This window comes from Chanos chanos, chromosome 10, assembly GCF_902362185.1.
Source record: "Chanos chanos chromosome 10, fChaCha1.1, whole genome shotgun sequence".
NCBI lineage: Eukaryota > Metazoa > Chordata > Actinopteri > Gonorynchiformes > Chanidae > Chanos > Chanos chanos.
In genome coordinates this window covers 38283296-38308673 of record NC_044504.1, presented here as the reverse complement: position 1 = coordinate 38308673, position 25378 = coordinate 38283296, and the positions used below count along the sequence as shown (strand labels likewise).

The following is a 25378-nucleotide window of genomic DNA, read 5'->3' as shown; positions in this document are numbered from 1 at the left end:
CAACCCCCAGGTGTCTGATCTGCGTGCCCACAGGCTCCCGGCTGTTGCCTTGCCTGACTGCTCTGGAAAGGTCCTGCTGCCCCGGTGCCCGACTGCCCAAGGCGTGGGCTTCCCTCTCCACCACCGTGTTCTCTGTGCCCATCCTGCTGTCTGTCCGCACGCTCCGGTACCCGCTTGCATCCGCGCCGATGTCCATCATCCCCTCCCCTGCAGAACAGGGCAGAAGGAGGCATCGTTTAACTAAGGAGGATTTTTTAAAACCCCCATCTGGGTTTTCAACAGCCTGAGCGAACCTCCAAATGCACCATGTATGAAATGGTCTCAAAATAACAATGTATCTACCTGTTTCATGCACTCGTGTGTTTGTTAACTGTTTATTTAACAGTAAGTAATATCATTAAGCAGTTAGTCAGTGGACTTTCACATTTCACTTCTGAGACGCTGTCTGTGTCTTCAGATAGTTCACACGTTCATTTAGAAACGCAGACAGACTATCTGTCTGGTCAAGATGTCTTGTGATCATAATTAAAAACCTCAGTAAGAGAAGAACGCAGACACAGACAGGAAAGACTGAACAGCAAAGCGCAGCTGTGTGACATTTTCTCCAGGCTTTGAAGCAAACCGCTCTCCATGGGAGTCAGGACATCTAAAAGCCCCGTTTGATACATTCGGGTTCACGTAGTCAGGCTAGTTAGGGAAGAGTGGAAAGTAAACAGTGAATAGCCATGGCAGGCAATAACAGATGGCCTCTGTCCACACCTCTACAGTCATACACCAGCACAACAAATCAGTCAGATACCCATCTCCCAGCAGGAGGCACAGCTCCCAGTAACTCTCTGACACATTTATTCCCTCAGTCGCTCTTTGTTCCTGGGAGGGGAATTGTTCGCGATAAAAGACAGGCCTCCGAGGCAAATGTGATACCGTGGGTGGCAGAAATCACAGATGCATTTTTCACAAATCGATGCTGAACGAATAGCCATTTCTGTAGCATAATCTCTTTCAATTAGCATCTCCAGTCCTGTTCCTTCAGAGCTCCATTCGATAACAAAACAAGAGGAACGGATCAGCAGCAGCAGCAGTAAGCAGCAGCAAATAAACGGATAAATAAGTAAAATGATCAAATAAAACAGCTCGCGCTACAGTTTTAGCTTCAGACGATGCAGCTCTTTCACATTCCTCTAGCCGTCCAAACAAATCACATCAAGGAAATAAATTTCTTTCTTTTTTTTCTTTTTTTTTTTTTTTTTTGACAGGGGTGATGAGGATTTCACACACATCTCATAACCAGTGTCCCTGAATCTACACCCACCGTCCCCCTGGGAGAGAGGGAGTGGCTCTTTTACCCTAATGAGCTCTGACAACAGAAGACAGTCAGCGCTGATCCTGTAGAGTACACCGGCAGAATGAAAGCACAGAGATTGGCAATGCCCCCCCTTCTTCTTTTTTCTTTCTTTTTTTTTTCTTTTTGTTTACCACGCCTTGTGCTCTTTCCATCAAGTATAAATCTGTTTATATCAGTGCAATCTGAGTCAATTTATAAAGAGGTGAAATTCAGCCTGAAGAGAGCCGCCATGTTTTAACAGCTGGAATAGAAATATCTCAGCCTCCAAGCACATTATGACCAAATATAATAATGGTGAAAAAAATTTGTGGCGTTTCAGAAATTAGGTTACAGATATACATGACATCAACAATGATGTCATGCAATCACGAGATCAGTGATAACAGTCATATCATCTACCACTGGAATGCAGATTCTATGAAAATCGAAAGTAAACCAGATAGACCCAAACACCAGAACATATCAGTGTTTCTGACTTCAGTGTCTAAGTGAGCTGCATTAAAACTAGTGTAGTATTATGAGAATAACGCAAGCTAGCATATCAAGCCTCAAGAACAGCTATTTGCTTGTCAAGCTAAAGGTTATCACAAGCTGCGAGAGGGAAATCCTGGAATTCTAAGCCAAAAGTCACAGCTCAGGTCCAGTTAGCAGACGCAAGCATTTCCAGTTCAAACAGAAAAAGGCATTTCATTATTTCTTCACACATGATGTGTTTATCTTTAGGAGGCACTTTGAAGACTTCGGTAGTCTTTGATTAACCGACTAAGGTGATAGGGTGAAATTGTTGGTGCTGTACAGCACACTGCAGCTAAGCCACCTACAGCGTTTAAAGAGACCGACAGTGGACACTATTGACTTGGGAATCGTCAGAAGCAAGTGTGTGCTGAACGCAGTAAACGTGTAAACTGTGAGCTGCGTAATGACTGAATGTTAATGCGGTAAAAAGTCATTTTGCATACAGAGACAGAAAAACAGCATGATTTACCTGCAGGCACTCTTTGGACAGCCTGGTCCTGAAGACCCCTGTCTCCTTCTTTGGTCTCCATGGATATCTGGGGCTCAGGTGCTTCGTCCTCTGTGGTCTCTGAGTCTGGAGGGGGGGAGGGGGGGTGCAAGAAATCACACCATGTTAGACTATCACTAACTGGAAATGAAGATAATCATTTAGTTGAAAAGAAGCTTAATAAATAGAGCACACTGTGCAGCTGAGGCAATTGTCTAGTGTTTCATCAGAACCTCTATAAACCTTTTCTTCATCATTAAACCAAATTTAAATTAAAGACAGGGGAAAAAAAAAAAAACAAGGCTGGTAACAATTTTAATGCAAGGTGAGGTGATAAGTGAACATTCAGACACAGAGTGGAAGAGGAATGGTCAGGGAAAAGATGAGAGTTGAATGACAGCTGGAGCTCGAATACAGAAGGTCCATTACCATAACTTTGCTTCCTGCAGGAGCGGAAAACTTCGCTTCCATAGTGGCAGAGGGGAGAAGCAAACAATAAAGCACCGTTACTATAGTAAAGAATCCCCTCCCCAATCTCAGTAATGTATTCATACACCCCCCAACCCCCAACCTCCAGCCTGTGCCACAAACTGCTGACCTCACACATTCACCTGACAGTTTGTCAGTGCGATACAGTTGGTGGTTACCATAATGATGTCACGCTCTATGTGTTGCAAGATGAATACATTTGTTGTTTTCACTCCTCAATTTCAGGCCAAGGTTTTTTGTTTTTTTTTTTGTTTTTTGGCCAAGAGTCAGAAATGAATTTGTCAGGATTTAGCAGCACAAAAACATCATCAGCTCAAGACTGTTATCACTGCAATGGCAGTTAGGAAAATGGCAAGTGGCGAAACATAAAAGTGCCATAGTTTCACCCTCTGTTTTTATTTTTTACATTTTTTTAATCACCAGGAGGACTTGATAAGATTAAACCTTTATAACGTAGCTTTCCTGTGTAGACTTCACACGGTCTTGACCTGGAAGCCTGAGCATTTAAATGCATGCTGATTCAGACCTTATTAAGTTCTGCATAGACATGACTAATTAAAAAAATAAATGAATAAAGGCAAATAGTGCTTAGGTTAAACAGATAACTCTTGGTTGATTATGGCAACGGTAAATGTGTTTGACTATTTATACAAAAAATGCATATGAAACACAAAAATGAACCTTGGTATACATTATACATTGGTATATAGTGCTGATGTATACACAGTATTAGTGCAGTGTTTTATAATAAAATCCAGCAGTCATCTGTTGAAGCTGTTTAAATATTCTTATAATGGTTTTGTTCATTTTAAGGAATAATTTATGCCTGTATCTTATCACTTTAAGTGGAAATGTCCCAAAGAATAAATTCCCTCTGTGTAATATATGTATTATGAATTATTAATTCCAACATCACTGAGCATCACATTTCTAAACTAAATGTAGACATTGTTTGGCCTCCTCTTACTACAGCGCAGAGAGAAGTCAATCTAGACTGCCCAGAGTCACACACTCGGCGAACATTGGTGAACGTAACATGAACGCAATACACCATCTTATCTTCAGAAGAATTCCGACAAATAAACAACAAAACAGAAATATTTTATTATGAAATGAAAACAAGAACTGAACCAATGTTTTAGCACAGTTATACAGAGACTTGGTCTTAACAGCCAGTCATAAGATAAAGGATGAAGGTAAATCTGATGTTTACCATATTAGTGCTGAGTTTTCACCGTCATAAACGAGAAATCTGAGACGAATTTGCATTTTAGATATGATTATGGGATTTAGAAAAAAACAAAAAGAAAAATACCACTGTTCACAGATTCTCACCCATCATAAGATTGGGTTGTATGATGTATTTCTGGAACACAGTGGGCAATGATCAACAGATATATATATATATATATATATATATATATATAGAGAGAGAGAGAGAGAGAGAGAGAGAGAGCCGTAAAGAGGCCAGCTATTTTTACTTCATTTTCTTCTTTTTTTTTTCTTCAGAAACCCATTGACATTTGTCTCATTTCGACTGTTCTGTCTAGAGTAGTCTGCCAGCAGGAATGTGGCGATATTCATCTATGTTGTCTGGTCTGTGGTTTCTAACTGATAAAACAACAGTGGTGCTTAGAGCCGCGGGGTAAGACTTTCTCTCTATAGATGAATCTGTCACTTCACCTGGACAGAAGAACAAACAGCACATCGCATCAGCGGAACACAGGGAGAGACATGCTGTGTGTTCTGGGAATGAATCAGTGATAAACTTTTCCCTCAAAACCAAACCAATCTAAAGAATGTGTTTTTTGCTAGAACTCAGCCACAATCTTTTTTTTTTTGTTTTGTTTTTTTTCACACATCCTTTATCTTAAAACAAAGACCGTACATTACAGTGACTGACAAACTCAGAGATGCTCTTAGAAATTCTCTAATTGTAATAACCTTTTATCTATAAAACCAAACACACCATGGGTAAACCGTCCAAACGTTCGATTAGAGTGTCCAGTTTTCTGAAATGAAAAAGAGAAAAAAAAAAAGCACTTCAGAGAGGTCATTTACAGACTGATCAGAATTCAGAGATAATTGAAAACATTAGGACATACCATCACACACATGTGACAAGTCAAATGAGTTATGACTGGACCCAGGATCAGTCATTAATGTGAAAGAAAAAAAACGACATCAACAATTCAGTGGACAAACATGTACATGAAGCCAAAAACTAATTCTCAGTCTTCTGCCAGTTCTCTCTCCTGGTCCTCCAAAACTGTGTCCTTTTCTGTCCTACTAGCCTAGATTCAATCTGCAGAGTAGGGCAGCTGCTTACAGCCCTGATTACATTGCAAAGAGGAAAACACACACACACACACACACACACTCATACACAAACACACACAAACTCACACTCACACAAACACAAACACACACATTGGTCGACTGTCTCGGCACACTTGAAGCTCTCTCTTGAATAACTCCTCACAAGGGAGACAGAGGGGAAAGGCATTAGAAACTTTGCTCTTTAAGGAAAGCATTCAAGCATTGAGACTATTTGAAGTGGCAAGCATGTGTGGATCCCCAGGGAAATTTCAGTGCTCCTGACCCAATTCAGACTTATTGCAGCCACTCTATGAGAGGTGGGAGTGACAGACAGAGAATTCATAGGGAGGATAAGAGTGTCACCCATCTCCCACACACAGGGGCCAGATTTACAGTATGATAGGTGAGGAGGAGAATCCACTGTCAGCCAGCTATTCCTAATGTCTCTGCAGTGACGTACACAGTGGGAGGGTGCTGTGTCACTGAACTGTACTTTTTTTTTTGTTTGTTTGTTTTTTTTAATCTTTCGAGTGGCGCTACTGAGGGTTTGAGATGTTCTTTGACTCTTCGTGTATTGTGCTTTGTGCTCATTTCCAATTCATTTAGTTAATGAGGCGAATGAGAGGAAAAGACAAACAGAGGGGAAGACAGAACTGAGTGTTCTCATTCTCTTATTTAAACACATCTAAATGCTCACTGCATCCGCATTCAGAAACAGACCGAAGGTGGAGGAGCATCCACCTCTCTGTGTTTTATCTGTGTCTTCAGTTTGTCGGAGAAGAGCCCTCAGCAGCCCCTCTGCTCATGTCACATGAGAGAAGGACATGCCAAACACGACTGATAACCATAAAAGGTTCAACGCAGATATATGAGCATCAGTGAGAGTCTAACCACACTCTCATTCAGATAATGGACGGTCATTATACTGTGTCTAAAACAGGGTTCTCAACAATGTCAGCTCACCAACAGCCCTGTCCTCTACAGAATTATGGTGTATGACCTATAACATTAACTATATTTAGACCAAGAAATATGCTGCATGCAGTCATAAACATCAATCTATACCCATTTTTATTTAAAAACAATATTGTATAGAGTGTCCGTGCTCTATAATACAGATTTATGACCTGTGTTCTCTTTGATTTGATAAGTCGTAGTTAGTATGTATTATATCACAGTACACTATAACCAGTACTATTAAGGCATTCAAAGCTTTGGCACAATAGATAAAATGAAGTAAACACAAGGATGGGGCAGGATTGGGTGGGGTTACCATGACAGCAACACAGAAAATTAACCAAAGGGTGAGATCTCGTCTCTTTGTCCTTGGACTTTTTGAATCCAATTTCCACCCAGAGGTTTGTAGACAAATTGTCTGACCCTTACATGGGGTGACCTGTAAAATCCAAGACCGTCGACTGCTCTCAGGGACAGAGCACATGTTTACTGTTTCTCCTGAGTCTCCAGGGAACATTAGTGCATCAGGGAAAAGCAATTCAAAAGACCTGATCTTCACATCAGATTGTTTGTCATCATCTGTTTATCCAGTTAAGAAGACGTATTCCATTACCCGGCGGTCGACTGTGGTAATTTGGGCAATACGATTAGGATGAATGTGATGTCAATATCACTAACAGGACAGCAGCCAATGAACGCACCACAGGAGAAACAAGTTTGAGTCATAATAATTAGCCCCAGGCTGGAAGTGCTAAATCATCTAGAAGAAGGAAGAGAAGAGAGCCTCTTTCTTTCTTTCCTTCTTTCTTTCTTTCTTTCTTTCCCTCTTTTTTCTTTTTTTAACAGAATATGGTTACATCTTTTTTGGCTCTTTCTAACAGTTCCACTTCCTGAACAAAAATCCCTTTGTGAATTTGGTTAGCACCTTGGACAGCACCAGCAGCAGCCGTCTGCACAATCCACAGAAGAGCAATTCACACAGGATAAATCAAATAACAGCCAACAGGACTGCTGGCCAGTCTGATGAATCATCCTAACCCTAGGTCACCCTTTCATTTATTTTCTTTTTCTTTTTTTTTTTCTTTTGCCAGGTTCTTTATGAACCGTGCCTGTTGGGCACAAACTTGCTCTCTATCTAATCTGGGTCTCGTCGTCTAGTCTTGGCTCGCGTTCCGCTTCCCTAGCTCAGAGGTGCTGGTTCTTCGGTCTCAGACAACAATGCTTTTCATCAGACACAGCTCCCACGGAGAGAGACAGTATCACTGACACCTCAAGCCTGACGGACCCCTTAACGTCTGTTTGTGTTTGCTGAGGAGCTCAAGTCTGTGGATTACGTTGTGAGGTGATTTAAGGCTGTTGACTAACGGGGGCGAGGAACACTGACAAGTAGAGCTCTCATTTATTTATGAGATTGATCAATTTTACAGCATAACAAAATTATACTAAACGAAAATCAATCAGTCTGTTACAAAATACAGTACATCCACTACAGAGACACAGGAGAATAGCTCCACATTGGCATCATTATTATGGACAGGCTGATAAAGAATAAAGTGCATGCCACGGTTTGAGGATTTGACCTAAATTTGAAACAGTGGGTCACTGGTGAGTGGCACCTGTGCTCACGGTGCTGTCTCTCCGTCACCCTGTCTCTGCCACCTGCTCATCTCTGTCGGCAGACGACCAGCCAATTATTTCCCTCCTTTCATGTATCCCTCTCTCCTGCTCCCCCGCTTTCATTTCATCATCATCATCATCATCATCATTATCAACATCATCATCACACACACACACACGCAAACACAAACACACACATACACACGCAAACCCACTCATACACAAATAATAACAGGGAAGGAGGAAAATATGATTATGTTTTGTATCATTTCTCCATTGTAATACCCCCAGATAAAACATAACATAAAAAAATCAATTCAAAATTACTCCCTATATTCTATAACCTGCTCGTGAAACGAATAGACAATCTACTTTTCAAATTAAACTAAAGACCTGCATCAGAGTGAATAATGAGGTTGCTGCTACAAGCAATTTTGGTTTTATTAGACTCTCACCATAATATCCTCCATGCTGAGTTACCATATGTCTACAGACTCCTGCTGTAAAACCTAAAATGCAGAGCATGGCACATTCTCAGATCCTGCAGTTGTCTGCTTTGATTAGTTGGCCATTTCCTGTGCATTAAGAGAATGGTCAGTGTCTGTTAAAGACTGTCCCTGGTGAGTCAACAGGGAAGCACACTGGGCCATCTTTTGTCTCCATGGTACCCTGTACCAAAGGCCTCCTCTAATCACAGGTCAGCAGGACAACAACATATGGAGAGAGTAATGAGTTTTGAGCACTTATCTGCGCAGCAGAGCAATGCATATAATCAAATTAAGCAAACGTGTGATGACTGTTTACAGAACTAGGGTGGGGCACGTTGGTGAGGGTCACACACACACACACACACAGAACAAAGAGCAAGAGCTACAACAAGTCAAACACACACCATTCACACTGAATACCAAATACAGAATATACAGGACAAAGGTGAATCATTCGGCCAGAGAGAAAGGTGAGAAGAACACAGGAGTAAAGTTGAGAACAGGCATGCCTGACTCACCTGGAATCTTTTCTTTGACCAGATTTTCTTCATGGCTCTGATAAAGCCCGCTCCACCGGTGCGCTTAGGTGAGACGGAGGGAATGTTTTCCGACTGTTGGGAGTTCAGTGTTGCAACCGCTGCTGACCTAAGCGTTCTATTAAACATATAGTCACAAACTGATCCTATTACAGGCCAGCAGTTACGCGTTAAAAGAAAACAAATACAAAACAAAACAAGAGTCTGGTTTAACAGGTCTGACGGCACATCACTTTTAAAAACTGATGTCAGTCTCTGAAGAATAAAATATCTGAGGAGAAGTGAGGAAAGTTCCTTCACATTTGCCTTATCTCTGTCATGTACTCCTTCAGCGGAAAACAAAATGAAAATTTTGCGTAGATTTCACAGAAAACACACTTGTGCTTGCTTCTTTTACAGAGCGGATCAGACCGGTAAGGTGGCGAGAGTTGTGTTCTGTCAAAACCTCAGCAGGTGTCATTCCATCCCCTCCCTACAGCCGGAAAGAGCCGGAGCCCCCGGGAACCCTTCTCCAGCCCGTCAGCGATACCAAAGCTTAAGCATTGTCAGGGAGCAGAGAGCCGTGGAGAGGAGTCCAGCGTAATCGAGTCAGGAGGAGCCCTCCCAAACAATAGCAGCCAGCAGCCAAGAGAGAGCAAGGGAGAATGACAGAGAGCACGTTTTCCCTGCCCCGCTTTCTCCAGAGAGAGAGAGAGAGAGGGGGAGGGAGAGGGAGAGAGAGAGAGGGGAGAGAGAGAGAGAGAGAGAGGGGAGAGAGGGAGAGAGAGAGAGAGAGAGAGAGAGAGAGAGAATGAGTCAGCCCTCCCGAGAACGGCACTGAGAGATGCAGGTTGGCAAATCCTTCTTCATGACTTTTTTTTCCTTTTTTTTTCTTTCGTTCGTTCTCCCCCTCACTTTCTCTCTTCTCTTCTCTTCTCTTCTGTTCTCTTCTCTTCTCTCCTCTTCTCTTCTCTGAGAGGAGCCGTGAATCCGAGGCAGAGAGGAAGAGAGAGGGTGTGCAGCTCAAGCCAGCCTAACCCACTGGCTCTCTTTATTCATATATATATATATATGTGTGTGTGTGTATATGTATGTTGAGGATCAATGAGCGTGACGTCAGCACAGGCTACGGTCTCTGCTCTCCCGTACCTTTTGCTAAGTAGCAGTCAGCCATTTGCACTCGCCCTGTCCTACAACCATGAAATGGATTTCAACTAAACTCTGCATGATGAATCATCCCCTCCAGGGACAAAAAAAAATAAAAACAAGAAAGAAATAAAAGAAATTCAAACAAGTTAAAAAAAAACAAAACAAAGAAAATTTCTTGGCCAGAATGATGATTCGCACAATTCCCATGACAAAAAGGTTACAGCACTGGTCCACCCATGTCTACGTTTTAAGGGGGGGAAAGAGAGACATAGCATTTTATGTTGGTATAGATTAGTAATAATAATTTTGTATTGGCTATACATGTCATACAATAGAGTTTATATCTAAAGTAAATAATTGTTTAAAAAAAAGGTGAATGGCTTAAATCATCTGTCTTAAATCTCTGTGGATCAACAAGAGTTGAGTAGTCATTTTACACATCTAAAATTGATCAGTCATTATAAACATCTGAAATTCATCAGGCCTGAGAAAAAAAATCAAAAGTCATTCAAAAAAAAAAACAAACAAACAAAGAAACAAAAAATCCTCATATACTGTTCCTCAACACATTTCATTATGGACAGAGCATCTCCACTGAGCTACTGAGGCAGAGTAGCAAGCAGGGTGTGAACTTACCATAACATATCAGCGTATCAGTGGTCCTATGCCTGTCTGATTACCATAACATATCAGCGTATCAGTGGTCCTATGCCTGTCTCATTACTATAACATATCAGTGTATCAGTGGTCCTATGCCTGTCTCATTACTGCCTGCCTCTGCACTCTTTGTCTAAATGTGCTGCTAGCTGCCGCTGAGTCCTCCGTATTCACCCTGCCCCCAACACACACACAGACACACACACATGCGAAAACACAAACGCACGCACACATACACACACACATTGGAGAATGATTTCGACAGAGTGCAGTAGAGACAAATCATCCATTTCACTTTTCCAAAGGGAAGCTCGAGAACCAGGGAACATATTAGACCATTTTCAGGTGATTATGTGCTGGCATGTGCACAGAGGGTGTGGCAAGACCTCCTCCTGACAACACATCCTCCAACAGGATTTTGCTCCAGCTCACATCTGTCACACACAGTCTCCCAGTTCAGTCCAGGTGTTCTGGAGGATCTAAAACTCAGGACCCAACATCTCACCCCAAGCTGCCTCATTCGCGTTTAAAATGAGACGTTTTAGTTTGTATGTCCTCTAAAACCTTTAACTTCAAACACTGCTTTCACACACATGCAAACAGTTCAGTCTCATCATGTGGAGTCTGAGCTGGTAACAGCCCCTCTTCACATCTTTAAAACAAGCTTTGAGAATGATCTGCCTAAACAAATGAATTGCACGGATGTATCTTGACCAGGCCAACTTTGCTGTTTTCTTGGGGGTTTTTTTCCATCAGAGTTTCAGCTACTGACAAAAAGCATGATTATCAGTCGGTTTCAGTGGCTGCCTCTGTCGTGTTGACCTGTGCCTCGTTCCGACACACGTCTCTGTCCCACATTTGTCTGGCTTCCAGACACCTCCTTCCTGCTCTCTCTCTCTCTCTCTCTCTGAGACAGTAATCGATAAGCCAGCAGCCAGGTCTGTTCTCTCGTGACTTGCTGCCGGGATGCCATTGATCCGACCCAGAAGCTATCACAACACTCGGCTCTGTTGGACCCCCCCCGATCGCCGCACGCCACGAGGGGCGGCCGACACAGACGTTTACGGTCCTTAGCTCTGTCGGACGCTTCACGTGACGTCCCTGCGGAGGAAGTGGGTGGGGAAGTCCCTGATTTGGGTCAGTAGAGCAAACGGCATGATTTCACTGGTACCACACATTTGTAAACAATCCAACATCCGTGTAGACGCTCAGAGGACGTTTTAAGGTTTCACCGAGGATGAGCGGACTTCGAAGCATTACATTCATCATGATTGCAACGTGATGAAATAATAAACGACTGAAAGATTCCGGGGGACTAAACGTGGGTGAAAACGTGAAAAGGGGAGAAGCAGCAGAGTTTGCTCAGAGAGAGTGAGTCATACTAAAAGAGTCCGGCGAGTCTCAGCTCTGTCTCTCAGAGCCCCCTCTGTTTGTTTCTGCTCTCCCCTCCAGCGAGAACATTATGGATCCCAGTCTTAACGTGGAGTGCTAACAGCAGTGCAGGGGAACTGAGTCACTCTGCGATTAATGGTGAAGGTGATTAAAACGCAAGGGGAGCTGGGAGTATGTGGCTTATGCTTTCTGCACTGAAGCTTTAGCAGGGCTCCATCACCAGGACTTCCCATCTCTTCTCCCCAGGGAGCCATCTAATGAAATATGGAGCTATCAGAGTGACGCTACGAGCATGGTGTAATAACCCAGACGGCTCGGTTTAGCAAAGTGTGAGGGACATAAATCACAGGACTTAGGCACCAAAGCCATGCGAATTTGCCTGTTTGTGTGAGTGTTTGTGTATAGGTGACTTTATCTGTGTGCACACATTTATCTGTCTGTCTGTGTGGTGTGTGTGTGTGTATGTGTTTGTGTCGCTGTGTCTGTGTGTGTGTGTGTGTGTGTGTGTGTGTGTGTGTGTGTGGGAGTGAACAGGAGTTACATCTGAGCAGTTCCGGTCCAGTGACTGTCTGATCCGAGGAGTGTTTGAGGCTAAAGGGCTCTGTTCAGACAGAAAGAGCTTTGGTCTGTTCACTCCTTACACAGCCTGCGCACACACACACACACACACACACACACACACACACACACACACACATCCAATACCCAGCCTCTCACAAGAAACAGCACAGCCTGCACACACACACACACACACATACACACACACACACACACACAGCACCCTGCCTCTCACAAGAAACAGCACTAACTGCTCCTTGTTAGACTGAGGAAGGAGCTAAAAAGAGCCGTAAGGTGAGACAGTCACTTCAGACGCAAATCTACCTTTGAAAAGGAGCTGAAAACATGCCTGTCTCCGATTTGTCATGGACCTGTTTATTCTAAGAACAGCACAGACCGCTAGGATGAAATATTGTGTGTTTGTGGCGCTAAAAATAGAAAAGACAACAGGAATAGAGAAATGAGCAAAAACTGTGTCTGTGACACTAATGACACTGACGCAGAATTAGATGCTAAATGAGGCAAACATAAACTAGCACCAGAGATAACGGAGCCACAGCAGCCTGGGCGAGGGAGCCAGGTCTGAGACGGCGTCTGCCCGGCGGAGCAGACGTCTTTTCCTGCGTCTGCAGATGGCCATGATGGGTGGAGGACAGAGACTAATCTATTCAGGTCTTTACGCGGCCTGTGAAACTGTTCGAGGGAGCCCTGGCTTTGCCTTAACTGCAGCCCTGCCGTTAACGGGCTGAGAGCAGAGAGGAAGGCGTGTGGCGTGTAGCGTGTGGCGTGTAGCGTGTAGCGTGTAGCGTGTGGCGTGTGGCGTGTGGCGTGTAGCGTGTAGCGCGTGGAGGTGACCACTGGGGAAGTAAAGTGAGCTGACGTCTGAGTAATGAAGAGATAATGCTGGGGAAAGGCCTGTCACTCTCAGTGCAAGAGGCTTTGCAAAGCGATGGATTTCAGACCCTCATAATCTTCCTCAGCCCTACAGAAACCATGCCTGGCATCGCATGGAGCTTACATAACAAAACAATAAAATTGCGCCTCTGTGTGTGTGTGTGTGTGTGTGTGTGTGTGTGTGTGTGTACATAAGCATAAGCACTGACTTTGTTGTCTGTTCCTGTTCCTGTAGAGACAATGCAAGAGAATATCTGGAGAGAACTATTCAGTCTTTTTCATTAAAACCCAATTTCCCCACTGCAAACAACCTCTTATACAGAAAAAAAAAAGAAAAAAGAAAAAAAGTAAAACTGTCATAAACTACAGAACCCAGACTCCCTGTTTTGTGAGCTGTCTCTCGTCTGAAAATTGAAACAGAGGTACACGTGACATGAAAGGGTACTCTAACTGACACTTCCAACTGTGCCCCCCCCCCCCACCCAACTCCCTCCCTCCTCTATCTCTCCGCCTACATGTTCTAACCCCCCCCCCCCCCCCCCCCTTCAAAATTAACTCCACTCTTTCCTCTCTCTCCCTCTCTCTCTCTCTCTCTCTCTCTCTCTCTCTCTTTCTCTTTCTCCCTCTCTCTCTCTCTCTCTCTCTCTCTCGTTCGCTGTCTCTTCACTAGCTCCCTCTCTTCATCTCCCCCTTTTTTCGACACCATTATTCCCTCCATCTCGACCACAAGAAAGCTGTTCTTTTGTTCTTCACTCGTTACTCATGCCTTTCACTGCTCTCTCTCTCTCTCTCTCTCTCTCTCTCTCTCTCTCTCCCTCTATCCTTTTTTCTCTCTTTCTTGCCAGTACCAGTCATGTGAAAGCTAAGTATGTGCGGGTGGAAATCCCCCTGCCCCCCCCCCCGTCCCCCTGCCTGTGCCATGACGCAGGCTCTATGCACCATGACACCCAGCAGTTGCACAGAATTCGTCACTTCAGAGAGCTACTCACCCACCCACTACAAAACACATCCTCTCCACCAGTATACATATGCATTTAGACCATTAAAGGACAAAAAAATAAAATGGAAAGAGACATATTTCTGTATTTTTCTTGAATTTTTCTTTCCTGTTCCCGTGTAAAATATGATTACATTCTCAGTAGTCGGCAGGATAGGGATCTGTAATGTAGCACGGACGGGCATTTACAGGCGTGGTCGTCTGAGCTGAGAGTGCAGTCTGCTTTTCGTCTGATCCTCACAGGGCCTTGGTCATCAGGCCCCAGTGCTGCGCTCAGATCAGGGACAGAGGCTAACAGAGCAAGGCACTGATAATGGAATTATACCAACTCTGTTCTGCTTCGGTTTTATCTCTGACCCACTGACTCAGCACAAGCCAACTCTTCTCCCTCTACGCCGTTTGTCTCAAAAATGGACTTAGAAATGTTTGTGGTTCTGTGGATTGTGGTTTAAATTTATTTTTTCATCTCCTACATAACTCACTTGGCTAAAAACCCGAACAAAATTTGGTAACCAAATTGAAATGAATTAAATGCACTAAAAAGAAATCTGTCTGTCTATCTATCTATCTATCTATCTATCTATCTATCTATCTATCTATCTGTGCATCTGTCTGTACTTGTGCCTGTCTGTCTGTCTGTCTGTCTATGAAATGATGTATCCCATGCGCCGTGAGGATTAAACGGCTAGGCAAAACGTATACCTGCTCTAACACTGGAGTATTTACCATAGCCTACGCAGTCCCTGCCTAGCATGCTAACACCACACAGAGTGGCTGATAGCAGGCCTTAACCCCACTGCATGTCAAAGTCTCACTGCTCACTGCAGCACTGACCTCATTCAATATTTCATGACATGTTTGTGTGTTTTCTTTGTCCTCCCACAGCCAAACAGAATGAATAAAGTAGTCCTGATATGAAGAGAAAGAACTGCCAAACTTGGCAGGGAGATGGAGAGGGCGTGAGGCTCTCTTTCCACTGAGTAATCCTGACTGGAGACGACTGCCTGCTGGTGTCGCCTTGGAAACCAGAGCTCCACTCAACATAGGCTCTGGGGGCCTTTAAAATTAACCCCCCCTATGCAACGCGAAGGCAACCCCAGCCGCTCTGTAGACCGCACTGCTGACGCATGAGTGAGATCTGCCAAACCTGCCCGGGATCTTTTCCCATGCAAACACAACTGTGTTTACAACCACACTGTTTATGTATCAAATACACACTTCACAGATGCGCATACCAGTCACCACACAATGCTTTTGATTCCAAACATGCCAGGTATCAAATATTCTTTTTTTCGCTCTCTCTCTCTCTTTTTGAAACATCAGTAGGTCAGAGTAAATGTCCCATATAATGTTTCTCAACCAATTACAAGGATTTTAACAAAGGTCAGTAAAGTCAACATAAGAAGCAGCAAAGACACGTCACACAAAACGATCGAAGGCGTAAACAGTCGGAGGAGCGTAAGGAACGGGGGATGCAGTCAGACTGGTGGAGAAAGTCAGACTGGTGGAGAAAGTCAGACTGGTGGAGAAAGAGTGCAGAGTGCAGCTCGGGCTGCAATTTTCCTCTCAACAGCTTCACAGGGGAGAACCTGCAAAAGTGGACGCAATGTCTTGTCTCTCTTCCCATTTCTCCTTCAAAATCCACCTTAACTCCAGAGCTGGTCACCAGGAGGCGAGGACACAACCCTGGAGGTTCAGTCAGGAAGCAAAGGTACACCAAAATTCAGTAGTGACGTCACGTGGAATCCCATCAACCAATTAAAATAGAGAACACAGCAAACAGGGTCGTTAGAATTCCGTTTCCGTGGAATCACAAATGGAATCACCAAAACAGATGTGCAGTTCTTTCCTACATGACATCATACACCATTTCCTTCTCTCTGTTTATGATCCATTCTCACTCCATTAAGTTATTTTCAGCCACTTTAAAGATGAAACAGACAGGAGTAAGAGACATCCAACTGACAATCAGTGAAGCTTAGTAAACAGACAGGAGAGAAATGATTGCGTCTCTGTGGTTGTTTTGGTTATTAAGCCCTGTTGTTTGACTGCAGTAAAATCTTTACAGTTTATTTTTACTCATTGTAGTACATGGGTACATGATAAGCGTTGAAACATTTAGGCAAGAGAGAAATGTGTAGTGCAAAAAACAGCTGAAATGCAGCAACAAAGTAAAACTGTCCATTTTGAAATAACAGCCATTACCCAAAAGACTGGCCCAAGCATGTCTACAAAAGTCAAGGCAGAGGGCAACAAATAACCAACAAACCATCTACAATATACTAAATACGTGATTGTGTTAAAGTGTTATAGCTTATAGGCCATAACTCTGAACTTGCATTACTTTCACTGATCCGCCAGCCCTCCACACAATCTAACAACTGCATCTACAAAGTCATTTACCCACTTCATAGTCTGTCCTTTCCTCTGGAGGATAAGGCTTAAACCCTACACAGGGCAGTTTCTGTCTCAGAGAGAACATGATAGTCTCTTTGCTTCACTCTGAACTGCAGCTCAGCAACGGGAAATAACACCATAGTCTTGGAGCTCTCCAAGACGCTCTGTTAATGGGCTAGGCACTCACGCAGCTCAGAATACGCACAAAGCAAACACACTGAGCCACAGGAGTTGCTTAGTATTCTCTGTGGGCGTCTGTTTGGTGCCACAGATCATGGAGAGTATGCTGTCAGATCAGAGTAATTACTCAGAATGAACATGATACCATTGTGTGGAGCTAACTACATGCCACACCAGCACCATGCCCTTCAGACGGCTAACCGCTGCGTCCTCTCACTGACTGTAACACGACACCTGTCTGCAGACTTTTGAGCCGTTTTCCCTCTTTAATCTTCCCGTCTTTTACAGACCTGCATCTTTCTAACTCCAGCTTCAAATACAGCGGTATATCTGAAGCTCTATCACACTGCATTAGTTTAGCTTTTTTATGAATAAAACGTGAGCCCTGTTTAAAATCACTGGCAGGGCTAGTCTAAGCTGAACTAAAGCTGAGACGCTAATCTAACCTGTAATAAAGCTGAGGCTACAGAGAGCCAAAGCAAACACCACCCACACAGAAGACCATTATATTCCCATCCTGTTTGTTAAATTCATTCTGCTCTGGTCACTTATGAGAGGTGCATCAAGGGATTGGCCTGTTTCTTTGTCTGTGCTGAAATGCCACTTTGTTAGTATACATTGAAATATGTCAGTGAGTGGCATTGATATGCTAATAGATTTTCAAAGCAGATCCTCTGGAACAGGTCCTCTGCTGTTTTTATGCAAATGAACGAACCATCCAGAAAAAGGTCTTCCATCTTAAACGTCTTCTATGTTGAGAACACTCCTCTTGTATGTTCATCTTGAATGCTCTGTGTATGATGGAAATGCTACATTTCTGTCAGCTACTTTTGTCCAACAGTATCCTCCTGTGTTGTCAACCGTATGCGCATGAAAGTTTTCTTCCTCAGAAGAAGCTTATCCTCTGATTGGCTCAGTGACAGCTTATGTAAGAGTGAAAACAATGCTGTGTGTTGGTGTACCATCGCAAAGAATCTGGAGTAACACTGTACTCTCGGACATTCGGTGCATATGTTCCAGAACATGATTCAGTTATCATGTTAAGGTCTATTGATAACGATCTGTCCTAAATTCCCAACCAGTACATCTTATATCCATCAATATAACATCACAACTTCCCACTGGTTTTTCCCAGATGAGACACTCTGTAGGTTATAGTGGTACACTAGCTCTGACTGGGGCAGCAGACTGGGAGGGGCCCTGCATGCTACTGCAGATCGTCCGTTGACTGGGGCAGCAGACTGGGAGTGGCCCTGCATGCTATTGCAGATCGTCCTCGTTATTAAACCTCACTCCCTGAAAGTTTCTTCTGACACCTGAACAACAAAACCATGTTTATCAATATTGTCCTGGTGCAGAGGTCTCGATCGCCTCTGATCTCAAACACAGAATGGGAACAGAGTCAGAGACAACAGCACTGAGCTTACCCTTCAGATTCTTATCCCTGGTAAAGCATGCAATCACCGCGGAAACTGCTCAAAGCTTACCTTCACATCTAAACATAGCCAGCGACTTCAGACCAGGCATTCGAATGCGGCCCTGTCAATACAACACTGAGTCAACAGTAAAAGGCGCAAGATATAGACATCTCTTTCACAGTGTTGTCCTGGGTTCTTAGAATTTTTATTTTTCTACTTTTCACATTTTTGCGGTTGCAATACACCCTAGGCTGCCTCTCCTACTCTCTCTCTCTCTCTCCTACTCTCTCTCTCTCTCGTCTGAACACTTGTGAGTCAGATGCTCTATTTCTGGGGTCATTTTCCTCAGCCTCATCATCAGCTCATCCCCTCCCTCAGAGTGAAACTGCAGGATTACAGACCACGATACATTTCTTATATGTGCACGGTCTTGTCTCATCCTATTAATCAGCTTTCACACCAAAGTCATCAAAAATCACGACCCAAATTCTACTGACATGTCCTCTGTTACATACCGAAAAAAAAAAAAAAGAAAAAAAAAAAACACCCCTTTTTTTAAAACTCCAAACCAGAATGAAACCGTACTGCACTATGCTAAACCTGACAAACATAACAAAAAACACTCAGACTAAATCAGTGAAAAAATCACAGTAGGTGAAAACAGTCAGAAACACAAGTTACCATGGACTGATTATCATGGAGGTTTGAGCTGCATAGATGCACATACATATATGTGTTGTTATGTACACACACATATATTCCCAAACAGAGTCAATTCTTAGGTTAATAACGATTAATAATGGTTCATTTTAATAATGATTAATTATGAATATCACCCAGCTTCACTGAATTTATTCACAAAAAGACCAGACATTGCGGCAGCATGTTCTGTTACCACACATATTTGATCAAACATGCTCTTTCATAATTTATTATCCCTGCTGGAAACAATTCACATCACGAAAACTCTGGGCTGTGGCATTCGGTCTCTCACAAGGTGCAATGCTGCAGGACGAAAATATGTATGTATGTGTGTATGTATGTGTGTATGTATGTGTATGTATGTATGTATGTATGTATGTATGTATGTGTGTGTGTGTGCATGTATGTATGTATGTATGTATGTATGTATGTGTGTATGTATGTATGTATGTGTGTGTGTGTATGTATGTATGTATGTATGTATGTATGTATGTGTGTATGTATGTATGTGTGTGTGTATGTATGTATGTATGTGTATGTATGTATGTGTGTGTGTGTATGTATGTATGTATGTATGTATGTGTGTGTGTGTGCATGTATGTATGTATGTGTGTGTGTGTGTGTGTGCATGTATGTATGTATGTATGTGTGTGTGTGTGCATGTATGAATGTATGTATGTACGTATGTATGTAACCATATATGTATGTGTGTATGTATGTATGTGTGTATGTATGTATGTGTGTATGTATGTGTGTATGTATGTATGTATGTATGTATGTATGTATGTATGTGTATGTATGTATGTGTGTGTGTGTATGTATGTATGTGTGTGTGTGTATGTATGTATGTATGTATGTATGTATGTGTGTGTGTGTGTGCATGTATGTATGTATGTGTGTGTGTGTGTGTGTGCATGTATGTATGTATGTATGTACGTATGTATGTAACCATATATGTATGTGTGTATGTATGTATGTATGTATGCATGTATGTATGTATGTATATAACCATATATGTATGTATGTATGTATGTATGTATGTGTGTGTGTGTGTGTGTGTGTGTGTGTGTGTGTGTGTGTGTGTGTGTGTGTGTGTGTGTGTATGTATGTGTATAAGCATATATGTATGTATGTGTGTGTATATGTATGTGTATGTATGTATGTGTGTGTATATGTATGTGTGTGTGTGTATGTATGTATGTATATAAGCATATATGTATGTATGTGTGTGTGTATGTATGTGTGTGTGCGTGTGTATGTATGTATGTGTGTGTGTATGTATGTATGTATGTATGTATGTGTGTGTGTGTATGTATGTATGTATATAAGCATATATGTATGTATGTGTATACATATGTATGTATGTCATTGTTCACTCTTGGATTCTTCTCTTTACTGTGCAGTTAAGGAAAACAGAGTGAGAGCCATTTTAAAGATTTAACTTCATTAGCACATATTAATCATTCCAAAGACAACAAGTGATAGTACTTTAAAGCGCTGTTTCCTGCTGGAAAAAGAGTCATCATATCTCGCTGAGGAAAAGTACAATTGCGAGGTCTTTTTTAAAGACTGAAAAGACAGTTGACCCAGCAGAGGGGTTCAGCGAACTTCTGAAAGAGGCAAGTTCAGCTGGCCCAGGGTGATGAGCTGTTTCTCCTTAATGTTGTTTGAAATGAAACTCTGGATTTTTATAAAATAATGCAATTTCTTTTTCTTTTTTTAAAACAGTATTGCTCAGCAGTTCTACTCTACTCCACAGGTGAACAGGTGTTGCGGTAATTCTGTAATTAGAGGTGGATTAGGACAGAACCTTTCTCTGATTTTACCCTTGATCATTTTTCAGCCCTCTCTTTTCAAGAGTTTAACTTCAGTTCTCAGTTTAGTAGTAACACTGAAATAAATCTTTTGATTTTCAGTTATAGCTGAAGAACATATGTGTGATATTCTTTTTTTTTTTTTTTTTTTTTTCCGGCTGTCTTTTTTTCCCGCCTCTTCAGTCAGATAAGAGAGCTCCACTCCGTGCGGGGGACCTGGGCCATGATTCTGCTCTGTGCTAACTCATTTTCAGGCTCCCTGCATTTCGCTGCGATGAGCTCATGCAGCAGTTTGGAAAGATGATTTTTTTTTTTTTTTTCATGTGACAGTTCAGCTCTGATTCAATTTCTCATCAGATACACTGGGTACCTCCACTGCTCTGTCATAAACTACTTTAGTGTCTCTTTCTTCCTTTTGTTAACCAATGAACTATTTAAGAGTCATTCTATTGATCTTGTGTCAGCCTTCCTCTCGCCTTTCGGCCCTCTGGTCTCCACTCCCTAAGCTGCTCTTTGTAAGTATTACAGATGTGCTGAATCTGTATTCCTTTCATCAACTGGTGTATTCTTGAAATCTGCTCCACAATATACAAAAATAGTGTTTCAGAAGGCAATTACATCCTGACAAACAGACTGCACATTGAATAGGTTTGCAAAAGTAATGTGCCCCCATAGCAATATTTTTGGATCAAATATTCATACATATTTTTTTAATTAATATAACTGTATATTTTGTGTGTGTGTATACACACACACACACACACACACACACACATATATATATATATATATATATATATATATATATATATATATATATGTATATGTATATTTCCACATCTTTTTATCCTGATATTTACTTTAAATCTTCTAGTTTTGTTCTTTTGTCTATTCTATTATTAGTGAAATAAAAAACTCTACATGTACCCCCCCCCCCCCTTTCTTTTCCATGAGCTTTTCTGTTTAATACTGTATGTGTTTGGCATATTCAGACAGATATACGTAGAAAAGAATGTGTGTGTATTTAAAAGTCTAGAAATAGCTTCCATTCAGAAGCATTTAGCATAGAGAGTGGTTTGGTTTGAGACAGTCTAATGTAGAAAAAAATGAATTCACAAAACAGACAAGATGCATTTAAGCAAAGTAAAATCATCGTTAAATGGTAAAAAAAAAGAAATGTATTCAAGAGGATAGAATAATTCTCTTAAAGAACTGGGGCAATGGACTACATACAGTAGCATACAGTGTATTACCACCGCCAGACCAGAGAAGCAATGTATTCAGAAAACACGATGTAACCTTCAGCTTGTTTTATCTCATCAAAAGCTCCACGCAAAAGACATATTCAAGGAAATGGGTCAATTACCCACTATCTCATTTATTTACAGCATGTCGCATTTCACCTCTTATAAAGTATCGATTCATTCTCCTGTGCCTTTCTGATGTGGCACAAGAACATCCCCTGAGAAAATATGAAGATATTGATTTGAGGAGTGACTGGAGGAGAGTCATCTCTCTGGGTATTCTCTCTTCATCTTTGAGTGTTTGTATGTGAACACACAGCTTCTCAATATCAGCGTGTCACAGGACAACATCAGCAAATCTCATGCCAACTAGAAGGCACTTATTACCCTGTGTGCAAGTTGGTTAAATTGAATTTGAGCCTCTTGTCTGAGATGTTGAGCGGATGTTCAATAGCTGCAGTATATTGCATCAGTGCCCATGGTAATTATGAATGAATGTTTTTATGCAAATGGCTGTGTTTAACAAACAAGGATTTAAAATTCAGTCAAAACGCGAAATCTGCATTTATCCAGGATTATAATCTGTTCTTTTGGAGATAACATTTTTATGCCAAGGCAACGAATCTGGTTAGAGGGATTTTCAGTATGCATAGTGATGTGTGTTTGTGAAGGAGGATGGTTTGACCTATGGGGAAGAGCTCCGAGGAACAATAATACTGCAAAGAAACGACACTTTCCTGTACTTCTTACTTCAGCGCGTGGGCAGGAGACAGCACATCAGCTCCCTCCCTGCCCCTGCTCAAAGCACATTTCCAAAATACAGTCATCAGACCCGCTAGGCTCCTCTGCACCATTTAGCCTAACTCACCAAGGCAACCACAGCATAACCTGCGCAAGCTGGGCAATTAAGAGTACATATTTAAATAATGAGTTAAGGCCAGTAAGAATTAGGACTGCAAATCCAGTTCAGTAATACATCTTACGGGAGTGCTCTGGAATTCTGGAATCATGAATTGTTCCATTTTTGGCAGGGTGAGGAAAAAACAAGATGTAATGCAGAAATGCCAAATCAAACTGGGAGACACATTTACAACACCTTCTCCTGCTTTACCAAAGGGAAATCCACTGGGATAAGAACTGTGAAATAACACAACTGTCCATGTGACATCACAACCAGTTTGTAGCCTCATACATTGCATTAACCCTTACCCAGATGAAAATTATACCGTTTGCAACAGATGCCTAATTTTCCAAAACTCATTTTTGAATTTCATGCAAATAATTTTCATGCATATGTGAATGCTACAAGTAAAGTTATGCCCTCTCAAATGAACTGAGGAGAGCAGAGTTCAGTTTAAGCAGACTGGTTGTACATCTATGGTGCCTTTCTGCACTGTGAATAGAGACAGAGCACAAAACAGACCATGTCCTATCAGGGGAGAAAATTAGCCAGCACTGCACCCAAGAGCAACACAAAGTGTCCCCTTTTCAATCTGGATCTTCATTTAGAGGACTGTAAGACCATCTCGATCACCAAAACCATCTATCTCATAACTACGCTCTCAAGAGTTTGTTAGCAGGTTGTTAGATGGTTGGATCGCTTACTTCATAAAAAGCAAAGTATAGCTATGACAACACACCATACGGCCTGGAAATGCACCGTGAGGCGTTAATGGTGCATTGGGGGACCATGTGCATCGACAAAGACAGCGTAACTTTTGATTCCACTGAAGTGAATCCAAAATCTTTTCATCCTGCGTCATTTCCCCAAAATCGTCTGGATTTCATGCAAATTTGATGATTTTCACCTGCTCACCCCAAAATGAGCAATTCTGGTGTAAGGAGGACAAAATTTTGAGGACACATCAGTTTGCTTCCTTGCTCCTCAGCCAATGCTTATCTTCTGTAAACCAACAGCTTTGTGTTCAGTGACAACCAATTACACACTACATCATTATGTTCTGTTAGGACTTTCATCAGCTTCACAGGATACCTTTAGCTAAACTGTAGGCCAGTCTCAGCGTGTTTTAATGCATGAGACAAGTATCAAATCATCAGGGGAAACTATGATCAATGACACTTTCAGAAGCTGCCATGAACCTGATGCTGGAAGCATAGAAGGGATTCTTTAAAAGTTACTTTAAATGTCAGCAAACTCAACACTAACTCGATGCATGCACTTCATAAATGCATTTCAGTATACAAACAACAGTAGGTCAAGTTAACAATTTTTTTTTAAATAAAATCTCATTTAATGAAACTTGTGCGAGAGTCTTTGCTAACATTGATCTAGTTCAGAAGCTTTTTTTTTTAATGTCCGATATAATCCTCATAGGAGCCAATTGTTTTGAATGAGTTTACTAGATAACATAGTATTTTTATGATACTTGTATTGATAAGACACTGGGGAGTCAGTCTAAATGAGACAGTCATCTATGGGTCCACGCAGTTGGTGCTGATTGAATAGAGACATGGCTCCTCACTAAAGAGACTATATATAGTTGTGATGTCTTCCTGTGAAACAGGAGAGTCAGTGGGCTATTAACATCACAAAAATCTGAGACCCGGCACATTCCATGCGCAAAAATAACCAGAGGGGCAGAGACACTCCATTGGGGGAGAGAAAAGAGAGAGAGGGGGAGATAGAGATGGAGGGAAAGGGGGAGGAGCCGGAGAGAGAGAGAGAGAGAGAGAGAGAGAGAGAGAGAGAGAGAGAGAGAGAGAGAAAGAGAGAGGGGGAGAGAGGGTGAGAGAGAGAAGGACTTGGTAAAGGCATGTGAGTGACGTGACAGGTGTGGCCTCGCTGGAACATGCAGGGTTGCTTTTCAAAGACTGGGCCACAGTGAGGTTACATAGACCACACGGAGAGAGAGCTAGGACGCAGACAAGAGGAGCAAACATTCTCTGGGGAGAAAAAAAAAAAAAAAAAAAAAAAACCTGTGTCCTCTTTTAACCCCACATGTGCCCCCAAAATGAAAAGACACAACTTTCTAAAATAAGACACAGCTTTCTAAAAAGTCCAGAGAGATACATGTAAATCTCATCAACACAATCATCTGTTATTTGTTGAACTGAAGAGAATTCCACTGCAGAAAAGTTTACAAAGAAAAGCGCAGGTAAACGTGAAAGTTTGTCCTGTTTAAGATACTACTACGAAGCTTAACTAAGTAACCTAGACGCAAACTTGACCATAAACCACAACTGCTCTGCTGACAGTTTGACCGTGAAGATTAATGGCATATG

General features: G+C 42.1%; 1 protein-coding gene across 1 annotated transcript in view; it reads right to left on the bottom strand.

Moving 5' to 3' along the window:
* Positions 1-25378, bottom strand: part of spegb (striated muscle enriched protein kinase b) — a 60479-nt gene that overhangs the window by 33677 nt on the left and 1424 nt on the right. The window contains exons 2-3 of the mRNA XM_030787644.1: positions 2331-2435; positions 54-207 (exon numbers count right to left, since the gene is read on the bottom strand). Coding sequence (XP_030643504.1) covers positions 54-207; positions 2331-2435 — 259 coding nt within the window. The remainder of the gene's footprint in view (positions 1-53; positions 208-2330; positions 2436-25378) is intronic.